Source organism: Rattus norvegicus, chromosome 10, assembly GCF_021556685.1.
Source record: "Rattus norvegicus strain SHRSP/BbbUtx chromosome 10, alternate assembly SHRSP_T2T, whole genome shotgun sequence".
Taxonomy (NCBI): Eukaryota; Metazoa; Chordata; class Mammalia; order Rodentia; family Muridae; genus Rattus; species Rattus norvegicus.
This window is the reverse complement of record NC_141543.1, coordinates 76,073,747-76,087,005: the sequence shown is the minus strand read 5'-3', so window position 1 is coordinate 76,087,005 and position 13,259 is coordinate 76,073,747. Positions and strand designations below refer to the sequence as shown.

The window sequence follows — 13,259 nt, the reverse complement described above, 5'->3', positions numbered from 1 at the left end:
AATATGGTACACCCAATTAAGAGCATGTACTGCTCTTCCAAAGTACCCAAGTCCTTGAGAGTTCAGTTCCCAAAAGCCACATCGGGCATCATGACCACATGTAACCTTAGACCTCAGGATATCTAATGTCTCTGATTTTTTTTCAGGCATCTATACTCACATGCATATATCCACACACATACACATCATTTAAAATACAAAATGTTTTTTGAAGCTTTTTATGTATGTGAATGTATAAAAATACATTTACAATTAACAGTATGACCTCCGCTTTTTTAAAGGGACACTCAGGGACCACAGAAGTAGAGCTTGTGCTTATGTGAGAGGCCCTGTGTTCATTCAATTCGACACCAGCACATAACATATTAAAATAAAACCAAATATAAAGTTCAAACTCTTTCTCTTCTCTGTGATGGCCTATTTTGTGGTCCTGGCCCTGAACGCACACTGAACCTCCTTGGTCGCCACCCAAGCACTGGGATCACCAGCATGAACACCACACTCCAAAATAAAGCTCGGGGTTTTTTTTGTTTTGTTTTGTTTTGTTTTGTTTTTTCAGAAAGGGTCTCTCTAGTATGCCTGAAACTCTCTCTGTGGAGTAGACCAGGCTAGCCTCAATTGCAGACATACCTGCCTACCTTGGCCTTTCAAGCACTAGTATTAGAGACATGTACCACCACATCTAGCTAAAGTTGAAATATTAAAGGCTTTTGATTTTTAAAGCGTATGGGAAATTCGCATGCCCCAAGTGTACTGCAAATAAATGAACTCTGTAATAGTTCTTTGTGTCTAATCTTAATCTCTTTGTCTCACTATCCACATTTAATTCCCCTTCAGCCAATAGTATAATGCATTTCTAGAATAAACTACAATGCTTTCAGCTCTACTCTGCCCACACAAAAACAAAATAAATCCATGATGGGGGCCCCAGGGATTAGCTGGGAACTGCCTCCAAAAACCTGAGTGGCTAGTCTTCCAGTCAATCACATACTTGGCAAAAGGCCCAACAGATGGAAAACAGACTTTGAAACCAGCTAGTCTATACCGTATGACAATGCCTTTCTAAAAACAGTGTATTTTACGATCTGTAACAGCCTTTTCTGTGTCTGTCTCTTTAATGAAAATAGAGTAACTTTCTTACACCACTATAAACAAAGGGTTTTTAGTGGCAGGAGCATAAATTCTTTTCTGTGACAAAGATATGCACCACATACTCAGAGCAATAAATAAGCAACCATTTAATCCTTCGTCATTTATGTTATATCCAGAAGTACTGTGTGTCTCACAATCAAAATTTAGATGGACTACAATTACACTTAACTTTTAGGAATTAAGATGCCTGTTACCAAAAACTACTTTGACGACTACTTACATGAATGCTTTTTACTATGAACCTTTGGAAAACTGAGTGCAATGAGCGAAGTATCCGCCCTCACTCTTTCCCTCTCCCTCTCCCCGCCTACACACACACACACACACACACACACACACACACACACACACCAAGAAGTTAATGCATACCCCTAACACGGGTTCAATTTAAAACTTAACACGTTGCGCACCTTTCTCATAAACAATTCAAGGGGTGACCCTAAAACAAGATCACAACAGAATTGCTTCCAAAAGTTAAGTTGCCTATGTTACACCTCAGCCCTTCTAAATTGGCTTACACAGAACCATTCGGGTCAATCTAAAGAAGTGACACCACCGATAGGAGGCAACCAAGAGGGCCAAGCCCAACAAGAACAAAATTATGACAGATGCTAAGGGAACGCTCCAATTCTTGCCACCTCCTGCTTCCTTCACCTGGCCCAGGCAGAAACGTTTCTTAAATTTACCCCTTGGTTAGAATCTGGCGCCGGCTTTCAAACACTTCTGAGCGTGCTGCTATCAAAGTGAATTAGCGAAGGGAGAGGGGACTGTTGCCCCCTGATCGTGGGAGGGAGGAGATAAAGCAAGGAGCGGTTGCTGGGAGACAAGCCATCCTAGCGTTTCCGAGGCCACTCGGTGTGCCCAGAACTCCAACCCTGACAGTCTTCACTCACATCCCTTGTTGGACTGCGTCGCTTGATGGTTAGCGCTCTTGGTACCCGGGAAGGCCCACGCGGTGCTGATGCTATAAAAAGCTCAGGGGGAGAAAGGGAGAAAAGAAAAAGGAAGGCGGGCAGCACACAAGCCGGGGAACTTACCCAGTTTCTTCCACATGGCGAGGTGACAGGCGAGGAAGCCTTTGCGGATGGCAGCGCACACCTTGGCGGGCTCGGACGAGGTGAAGCCTTTCTGCTTCTTGATGAAACCCCACAAGTGCTCCCGGGCAAACTGTGCCGCCTCCCGCCCGCCGTGCCCGTCGCACACAGCGAAGAAGGCCACCGAGGAGCGGCGGCGACAGCAGCGTCCAGCGGGTAGCGAGGCCGCGGCGTCCGGGGCAGGGTCGCGGGCCGCCGCCGGGCCTTTTCCCGATGGCCCGACGCCGACGAGAGATGGGGTCGCCGGCAGCCCGAGCGCCCGCCGGGGTACCGGCGCCGGCTTGTCCTCCGCAGCGGGCTCGGGTTCCACCACAATCTGAGTTACGTCCTCCATGTACTTCCTCCCGCCCTGGTCAGAGAAGACGCTCACTCCCAGAGAGTACAGCCCCGCCATGGCCGGCTGCCCGGGATCCCGCCGTTCCCACGCAGCCCGCGGAATTCCGAGGCGGGAGACACACTCGCCGCTCGCCGGCCAACTATTGTTTATCTTCGACGATGCCGAGAGCGAGGAGGAGGCGGTCCCCGAGGTGGGGGGGGGCGCGTGATGTCGGGACTTGTCCGCGAGAGCTGGGCCGGTCGAGTCGCGGGCGAGCTGAGCCGAGCAGCTGCGCCTGCGCACTGCACGAGCTCCCCGCCCGCGCCCACCACACCAATCTGACGTTCCCCCCCGCCCGCCTGTGATGTCACTCGGCTCGCTTAGAAGGACCAATCAGGAGTCCAGGAGAGCGAGTTCGCCCCCGCCCTCCTTCCACCCCCGCTTCAATTTGCAACCGCTGCTCTGGCTCCGCCTGCCGCCTGCGCGAGCGCGCGCCTTGCGGGGTTTGTTTTCTCCAGCCTAGGGCTTCTGTGCCCTGGGGGTTTTCCGCTGTCACTGAGCGGCTAACTCCTCAACCTGTCACCTTTTTTTATTTTTCCCTAAATCCCTAGGGTAAGATTTCTGGTTTTTCCCCTGTAGTTCTCTTGCAGAGCCAGCTTTACAGGCTCCGGCCTCCCGCGATTGTGGAAAATTTGCAGAGGTCAAGGGTGGACTCGACCTTACACTCCTTCAAGCGAAATGGCGCGAAAATGCCTTAAAAGTCGTTGGTCCGTGCGCTGGACCAGGGTAGCGCGCGTGAACTGGCTTGGGTGGGACATGTCCGGCTGGAAGTTAAAGGAAAGCGGTCGAGTTTACTTAAGAAGACTTGGAATTTTCCACCGCCAGTTATGCAGTCCTATTTTCCGAGATAACGTTATGTCGGAGACCTGTCAGCGAATTTAATTCCTAGCAATTCTTATTCTTTACAGCACTTTTTTAAAAGGTTTTTTGTTTGTTTGTTTGTTTGGGTTTTTTGGGTTTTTTTTTTTTTGTATTTTTCCTCTTTTCAGCCTCGTTAATACTTTTTCGGACTAGTCTTGAATACAGCTATTACTGCAGAATCTAAGTTACCGTTTGGAAAAAGAGCATACAACAGACTCTCCATGCCCTAAGGTCTGTTATTTCCCTCTATTCACACAGAAGGTGACAGTCCAAACAACAAAACGCTTGCTTTTAAACAGATTCCCACGAAATTGAAATAAGTCCTCGAGTGATCTATTTAATTGATTGTCTTAGTACCGTATTCTTTTGAACCAGTCAACTTAAAGTTAACCTGTTCCTTTGTTATTTCCCACACAGCCTTTGAGATTTCACATGGAATAGTAACAATAGTGGTGGGAATTTATATACAGCAGCACAGGAAATGCAAACACAAGGAAAATCTTTACACTGGCCTAACTTTCAACATGGTGTTGCAACAATTTCTATACCTCCCAAGACAGTTCTTTTTAAGATTTTCACTAAGTATTTATTTCATTTTCATTATACGTACATCTCTATGTGAATGTGAATGTGAATGTGAATGTGGAGGCCAGAGGCTCCTCCTACAATTGGAGTTACAGGTGGGTGCTAGCCAGATCTTCTGGTGCTCCAAACCAAAAAGCAGTGCAGGCTCTTAACCACTGAGCCATCTCTCCACTCCCCTAAAACAGCATTCTGAAATAACTTGGCCTAAACATTTTTTTAAATTACTATTTTTTATGAACATTGGTGTTTGGCCTGCATGTATGAGGGAGTCAGATTCCCCAGAACAGAACACTTTGAGCTGCCATGTAGGTGCTGGAATTGAACCTGGATCCTCCGGAAAACCAGCCAGTGCTTCTAACCCCCATCTATCTCTCCGGGCCCTTTAACAGTTTTTAAGGCAGTTATTTGTTAGAAATTGAACCCAACCTCTAACATGTTTAACAATTATTGGTGTGTTTGTGTGTATGTGTGTGTGTGAGTGTGTGTGTGTGTGTGTGTGTGTGTGTGTGTGTGTGTGTGTGTGTATGTTTTGAGACAGGGTTTCTCTGTGTAGCCTTGCCTGCCCCTGGATCTCACTCTGTAGACCAGGATGACCTCAAACTCAGATCTGCCTACCCAGCCTCCCAAGTGCTAGAATTAAAGGCCTGTGCCACCACTGACCAGCAGGGGCAACTATTTTAAACTAAATTTTTGAGACAAAAATCTCACAATGTAGCCCTGACTATCCTGCAACTGTATAGTCCTGGCAGGTTCCAAACTCCCTGCTTCCCAAGGGCTGGGAATAAAGGGGTGTGACACACCTAACTTCTACTTGGGCATCTTTTTACCGGGAGTGAAGTGGGAACCAGCAAGATAGCTCAGCCACTGAAGATGCTTGGTGACAAGCCTGGCAACCTGAGTATTGTCCCCACCCACAAAGTAGGAGAGATTAGCACATGTACGTTGTCTGCAGACATCCAGAGTCAGAACATGGCATTCTCAAGCCTACATACACACAAAACTACTGGGAGGCAGAGGCAGGAGGATCTCTGTGAGGCCAGCTTGGTCTACGGAGTGAGTTTCAGGGCAGTCAAAGACACACAGAACCCTATCTCAAAAAAATAAATAAAAGCGGGGGGTGGGGGAGGAAGGAAAAGAAAAAAAAAAAATATATATATATATCACAATCTTTTATTGTTTTGGTTTTTAAATTAAATAGAATTACACCATTTTCTTCTTTTCCTTTAACCCCTCCTGTTGTGTCACTTCCACAAACATGGCCTCTGGCTTCATATAAAATATATATGTATATATATTCATAGGCAAGATCAATTAAAGAACATACAGAGAAAGGTCTAAGTAGATAAACCTGTAGGCCAGACATAGCCATACGGATCTATAATTCTAGTACTTGGAACGCAGAGGCAAGAGGATCAAGAGTTTAAGGTTGGGGGCTGGAGAGATGGCTCAGTGGTTAAGAGCACTGACTGCACTTCCAGAGGTCCTGAGTTCAATTCCCAGCTCACAACCATCTGTAATGGAATCTGATGCCCTCTTCTGGTGTGTCTGAAGACAGTAACAGGGCCTCTACACATAACAAATAAATCTTTTTTAAAAAAGAGAATTCAAGATCATCTTCATCTTCAGTTACCTCAGAAAAAGCCCTCTTCACCAACTCTCTAAGTTCCATCCCTGGAACCCACTGAGAGAGTGGTAGGAGAGAACGTTTCCTGCACATTTCTCCCTGACCTCCACTTCACACTGCTGAGGCACTCACCATCCATACACACTAGAGATTCTTATACACCAAAATAAAATTAAAATGCAATCCAAAATAACACCTTCTCAGGGAAGACTACATTAAGATGGTAACAAAGTAACAAGAATGCTGGGCTTCCCTTGGGGCTTGGGTGGGGGCTGGAGGTCCAGGTGGACAAACGCTTCAATCCCAACATTCAGAAAAGGCTTGGGCAGGTGGATAGATCTCTGGGTGGGAAGCTAGAGTATGAGTTCTAGGCCAGCCCCTCACTCTGTAGTGAGACCTTATTTTAAACAAACAAACAAAACACTTGGGTCCAAGAAGGAATCTCATCGTGTTTAATGGGTGATCATAACATTATCAAAAACCAACAAAAGTGCAAATGTATAGGCATATTTTATAACTGCATTGTAAAATTCTAATGAGATCGTAGCAGTGATGCTGCAGCAGCCTCCATCCCACGAGTCCTGCAAGAAAGAACAGCTTATCTACTTCCCTTTACATGGCCACCTTAGTTTGCCTACCTTTGCCCAGCAAGAACACCAGAAGGCAATTACATCGTGAACCTTGACACATTCCCTCCCAGGCTCAGCCTACGGGCTCCAGTCAACCATTCTAAACCATTCTATACTAAACTCCGACTCTATGGCGTTCATTCCACAGTCATCCTAAGCGTTTCAACTTCTGTTGCCAACCATCTCCACGTTATCTCAGCCTCCTCTGGAGATGTTTGAATCAACTAACTTCCTGTCCCAGACACTTTTCAAGCCTGGGGACAGTATTCTCTTCCTTCACAGTATTCTTTGCTATCTCCGTCACCTCTTAGTACCTCCACACACCTACCTCTTCTGTAAGTCACGTAAGCTCTGACTTCCTCTTCATCCCTCCTAGCTCTTTTATTCATGGCTTGCTATCTGTCCCAGTTTGCTTCTCTGTGCTGTGATAAAACACTGACTAACCAGGGGAGGAAACAACCAGGCAGGAACTCAAGGCTTGAACCTGAAGGGCTAGGCTGAAGCAGACCACTAAGGAGAACCGCTTACTGGCTTGCTCAATTTTGGGGGGGGGGGGGTTCTTTTTTTCAGAGCTGGGGACCGAACCCAGGGCCTTGCGCTTCCTAGACAAGCACTCTACCACTGAGCTAAATCCCCAACCCCAATTTTTTTTTTAATTTACTCATTTTTCTGTGTATGCGTATTTGGTATATCTGTGCACCATGTGTGCCTGGGACGAGAGGAAGCCAGAAGAGGACATTGGGTCACTTGAGAATGAGTTATGAATGCCTTCGAGCCTCCATGTGGGTACTAGAAGAGGAAGAGCCACCAGTGCACTTAACTTCAGAACCAATACCCCAGCCCCATTCTCTTCTTACTCTTTGCCGGGGGAATGTATCTTAGTTGATAAAGTGTTACTCTAGCATACATGAAGCTCTGGGCTTGATCCCCAGCACCTACTAAACTAGTTGTAACCCCAGCACTTGGACTGATCGATGCCAGATGATCAGAAGGTCTAGGTCATCCTTTGCTACATAGCAAGTTCCAGGCCATCCTGGGATACAGGAAACTGTACCTCAAAAAACATCAACAGTTAAGTCATTCTTGTCCCTGCCATGTCTGTTTTCCCGTTTATTGGTTTTGGTGAGTTGGTTGGTTTTGATGTTGGTTTGGTTTGATTTTGTTTAAGAAAGGATTTCTCTGTCTATCACTGGCTGTCTTGGAACTCACTTTGTAGACCAGGCTGGCCTCAGAATTGGACACTGCATGTCTCTGCCTCCCAAGTCCAGAGACTGAAGACCACCACTGCCCAGCAATTTCTTGTTTGTTTTTTTTAACTGAGTCTTCTCCATTTATATGCAGACATGCTTTCATCCTAGTATGGTGGTACACACACACCTGAAGACCTAATACTCAAGAGATTGAGGCAAGAGAATTGCCACAAGTTCAAGGCCAGCCTGGACTATATACAGTGAGCTCGAGACCAGCCTGGACAACAGAGTGAGGCCTGTGTTAAAAAGATCAACAATAGGGGTTGGGGATTTAGCTCAGTGGTAGAGCGTTTGCCTAGCAAGCACAAGGCCCTGGGTTCGGTCCTCAGCTCTGAAAAAAAAAAAAAAAACAACAATAAATACCACCATGCTCTATTCTATATTACACACACACACACACACACACACACACACACACACACACACACACACAATACTTTAACCTACCCTACATACTCTCTCTGTGCTACAAGCTCTCATTCTGTAGACCTGAATGGCCTAGAGCGTTCTCTCCTCTCTCTCTTTCCTCTCCTCTCCTCTCCTCTCCCTCTCTCTCCTCTCTCTCTCTGTGTAATCAAGTTGGCCTCAAAGTCATTGAGACGCACCTTCTGCCTCCCAAGTTCAGAGATCAAAGGCTTGTGCCAGCACATCTGGCCTAATTCTTTTTCCCCCCACCCCTTACTTCTCTTTCTTAAAAGACAGTGTCGTCCTGTGTGGCCCAGGCTGGCCTTAAACTCAGGATCCTCCTGCTCAAGTTTAACTACTGGGACTACAAGTTGCCCACCACCCCAGACTTACCTCTTACTTAGTACCACTTACATAGTATTACTACGTCATAGCTGATTCTAAACTACTTCCAGTCAAGCAAACACCCCATTAAACCATGAAGATCGCTTTTCGACAGCCAGATCTGCCTGATTCCATAACCAACCGTAGCTTTTATGGTTTGCTTTGGCTTGCCTTGGATTTTTGTTTCTTCTTGTTTCGTATGCAGGTCTTGGGGGTGAGGGCGTGTGGCTATGGCTGTGTGGGTGCTCTCACTCTCGTGCTCTAGTGCTGAGACCAGAGGAGAGAGTCTGGTATCCTGCTCCAGCATTCTCCACCTTATTCCTTTGAAACAGGGTCTTACTCTGGAGCTAACTATCAAATTCCTGCCACCCTCTCCCCCTCCCTCAGTCCCTCCCCTCCCCCTCCCATAGCACTGTGCACCTCCACGTCCAACTTTTTACATGGGTGTTAGATTTGAACTCAGGTACTCATGTTTATTCAGCAAGTGCTATCTGTCTAGCCCCTTTTTTTTTTTTTTTTCCGGAGCTGGGGACCGAACCCAGGGCCTTGAGCTTGCTAGGCAAGTGCTCTACCACTGAGCTAAATCCCCTGTCTAGCCCCTTTTTAAATTTATTTTTTTTTTTTTGGTTCTTTTTTTCGGAGCTGGGGACCGAACCCAGGGCCTTGCGTTTCCTAGGCAAGCGCTCTACCACTGAGCTAAATCCCCAGCCCCTTAATTTATTTTCTTAATAGTTATTTGTGTCTGTGTCCTGTATACACAAGTGTGTGCACACAAGTGTGTATTTGTGTATGTGTAAGTGTGTAGACTAGAGGACAGCTTTCAGAAGTTGGGTATCTCCACTATGTGAGGTCCAGAGGCTACATCCAGGTCACTAGACTCAGTAACAACCATTCATATGCACAGAGCCACCTTTCTGGCCTCTTGCTTTACTTTTTTGAGACTGGATCTCCCTATATGACTTGGCCTGAAAAACACTATGTATCCTAGACTGACCTCAAATTCGACTCAGTCCTCCTCCCTCAACCTCTGAGTCCCTGGATTGCAGGCATAAGCCACTACACACATCTACACACAGGGAGGCCTGGAAATGGTGAGCCTCTTGCTTGCACCTATGGAATGCTGGGATTGCAGCCATGCACCACAGTTTCCTTTTTGGTTTTTTGGTTGGTTGGTTTGGGTGTTTTTTGTTTGCTTGTTGTATTTGGTTTTTTTTTTTTTTTTTTTTTTTTTGGTTTTTTTGAGAGACGTGTGGCTAAGGACAACTTTGAACTTCTGATTCCCTTACTTTTGCCTCCCAACTCGGGTTATAGTCATACGTTGTCAAGCTTCATTTTCCTTATGTTTTTGTTTTGATTTCGTACTTGATACAAAGCCCTGCCTTACCTGGTTTCCCCTACATAGCCCAAAATCTTTCTAGATATCCCAAAATAGTCTTAAGCTCATCTCCGGCCTCCACCTCCTGAGTGCTGGGATTATAGGCATGTGCCACTACATCCAGCTTGAATTTATTTTTTTCCTTAAGATCCATTTATTATTATTTTATGTGTATGAGTGTTTTGCCTGAACGTATGTCTGTGCACAGTGAGGCCAGAAAAAGGCAGCAGACCCCTGGCACTGGAGTTGAAGTTGTGAGCCTTGGTGTGAGTGTTAGGAACCAAACCCAGGTCCTCTGCCAGAGGAGTAAGTGCTCTTAACTGCTGAGCTATCTCTCCAGCCTGTTGACTTTCTTTCAGTTAGCTGTGTTTCCCTACATGCTTTGTAAAATCGCCTACTTTTAACCACTGGTCATGACATTTCTTCTATTGGGATCTACTCCAGGGTTAGGTGCCTCATCAATTGATTGGATTTTGAAGTCATATCTTGCTTTTAATGACCTCTTATTATGTCCCTAACTATTAGCATACAAAATTGGCAAACACGCATTTTTTTTTTACTTGATTTGAGCCAGGTACGAGGTTCTCTTTGGTCCGAAGGCTGTGGGCAGGCAGGTGGTGTGCGGGCTGTGGAAGGAGCACCTGATGTGGGGTTTGTTTGTTTGTTTGTTTGTTTGTTTTTAAAGATTTATTTACTTATTATATATAAGTACACTGTAGCTGTCTTCAGACATACCAGAAAAGGGCATCAGATCCCGTTACAGATGGTTGTGAGCCACCATGTGGTTGCTGGAATTTGAACTCAGGACCTCTGGAAGATCAGTCAGTGCTCTTAACCTCTGAGCCATCTCTCCAGCCCTTTTGTATTGTTTTGTAAACACACTTTCCTTAAACATGTACTTTAAGAATCAATTTTAGGGGTTGGGGATTTAGCTTGCGCTTGCAAGGCCCTGGGTTCGGTCCCCAGCTCCAAAAAAAAGAAAAGGAAAAAAAAAAAAGAATCAATTTTAGTATAAGAATCTAATCAAAGCTGCCGTGGTGGCATAAGCCTTTAATGCCAGCACTTGGGAAGCAGAGATGGATCTCTGCGAGTTCAAGATTAGCCTAGTCTGCATATTGAGTTTCAGGACAACCAGAACTACATAACAGAGAGACCCTGTCTCAAAACAAACAAACAAGCAAAAAACCCTCTGTTTGCTACTGTTTCTTTCCATAAGTCTACAGTTCACCTATTAGAGCCACCTGCATGTTAACTAGGGCAGATAAATGAGGTAAATGTGTCTCAAGACGTTAAGTTCTGTAAGTCTGCCTTTACTGTAACCCCTCTGTGTCTGGAACCCAGTGTTTAAAAATAGTCTAACATGACTACTGCTGTCACACTCATCATATGTGAACATAAACAAGTGGGAGACACAGAACTGCTGTGGCCAGACTCTCAAAAGTCCTGTATGGGCTCCCAGTTATGGAAAATCAATGTCATATTCTCTCCAGAGAGCTGGGTTGAGTCAATCATATGGGAAAAATATTGATACCTTTTCTCTCCACTTACACTTGACTGTCTTACACACCTACAATTAAAGGTTTGACCGCCTATGCCTTACTTGGTTTTTGGCCTTTTTTTTCTTACTCAATTGATAAGATATAATTGCCCACCTAAACATACAAAGCCCAATACACATCCATCCCTTAAGAACATTCATAACAACCTGTAAAGGTACAATGTGGAATCTTAACGTCGCCCGCCATATTGTCCTGCCACAGCTTCTCTCCCTCTCCCTCCTGTCTCTTCCTCCTTTCCATTCGGTTTTTGGCTTTTTGAGAAGGTGTCTCACTATAGTATAGGCTAGACTGTAGCCCAGGGTGGCCTTGAACCCACAGCAATCCTCCTGCATCTTCCCCCAAAGAGCTAGGATTATAGGCCTAGCTAAATACATTGTTTTTCCTCAGTGATATGTTTCCCTTTTTTGTTTTTTCACTTCCCTCAGAAGTTAAACAAAAGCTTTATTTTCTAATTGGGCAGCTGAGAGAAGAGGTTCTGCAAACAACTCAGGAAACACAGTGAGAATCCCAAATCTCAAGCCAAGTGTAGTGTGGGGCAGGCTTGTAGTCCCAGCATTTCACCAGTGAAAAGCAGGAGTTTTCAGTTGGCATTGGCCACCCATGACCCGTGGGAGTAACTCAGGTGTAGCACACGTGACTCTCTTGCTGGGTTCTAGGTTCAGTCCCCGGCACTGGAATAATGAAAACTTCGTTTAAGTAATTTAATAGTAAGGCTTGGTGGTACGCACCTGCAATCAGAACAGTGGAGAAGTGGAGACAGGAACACCTAGAGTTCAAGGCCATCCTTGACTACATGTTAAGCTTGCTTAAGTTATGTGAGACCCTGTCTCAAAAGGGAAAAGCAAAAACAAAACAACAAAAAACAGAATCAAGTGAGAAGTATTTTCTTGAAGTAATTACTATATTTCTTTTTTTTATCTTTTTTTTCTTTTTTTTTTCTTTTTCTTTTTCTTTTTTTTCGGAGCTGGGGACTGAACCCAGGGCCTTGCGCTTGCTAGGCAAGTGCTCTACCACTGAACTAAATCCCCAACCCCATTTCTTTTTTTTAAAAGATTATATATATGAAGTTTGTGTGCATGTGAATATAGGCACCTGAGAAGTTTGGAAAAGGGAGTCAGATCCCCTGGAACTGAATTTATAGGAAGTTGTAAGCTGCCTGTTATGGGTGATGGGCCTCAAACCAGGGTCTCCTACAGGAGAGGCAAATGCCCTTAACTGCTGAGCTGCCTCTCCAGCCTCTACTATGTAGTGTTTTAACTCAGCAGAATTATGTATTCAACGTCTGTGGAGAAAGCTTTAAGCCCCGAGTAATGTGCCCTTCAAACTTTGATACAAAATTAGCAAAGAACACCTTCAAAATATAAACTAGTAAATTGTATCCCCCTCCCCATTCCCCTCTTTTCTTGAGGAAAAGGCTCCTTCCTGTGTAGCTTAAGTCAGCTCTTGTGCTTGGGTGGTCTTCCTGTGCCCTCCTTCCAGTGGCTGCAGGTCTACACCCAGCTGTAGTCAAATTTAAAGAGCATTTGCTTTAAGGTGTGAACTGGGCAAGTCTATTTCTGAACTACTATACAAACAGGTCATTTCGGTCCACTCACTACTTCTTGTGTGTTAGGCGATAAGGACCAACATTTCCCCCTGCATCTTCTGCCTCCATCCAATTTGTGAGACTTGAGTGAACCTAAGAATGAACTTCCCTGCTGGGGAGATGCTCAGCAAGTAAAGGCATGGTACACCTCAGTCTGGTAACTTGTTCCAAACTCAGAACCCACCCAAAGGTTGAAGAATCCAAAATGTTTTCCTTTGATCTCTACATACACACATGGCCCAGGTGCTCACCTCACACCTCTCTCTTCTCCTCTCTCTCTCTCTCTCTCTCTCTCTCTCTCTCTCTCTCTCTCTCTCACACACACACACACACACACACACACACACACACACACACACACACACACGCTCGCGCGCGCG

The 13,259-nt window shown here is 45.4% G+C and overlaps 1 protein-coding gene across 1 annotated transcript in view; it reads right to left on the bottom strand.

The window, feature by feature from the left end:
- Ppm1d (protein phosphatase, Mg2+/Mn2+ dependent, 1D) overlaps positions 1 to 2,858 on the bottom strand; it is a 36,000-nt gene extending 33,142 nt beyond the window's left edge. The window contains exon 1 of the mRNA NM_001105825.2: positions 2,190 to 2,858. Within this exon, the coding sequence (NP_001099295.2) occupies positions 2,190 to 2,640 (451 nt within the window). The 5' untranslated portion in view covers positions 2,641 to 2,858. The remainder of the gene's footprint in view (positions 1 to 2,189) is intronic.
- Positions 2,859 to 13,259: the final 10,401 nt, after the last annotated feature.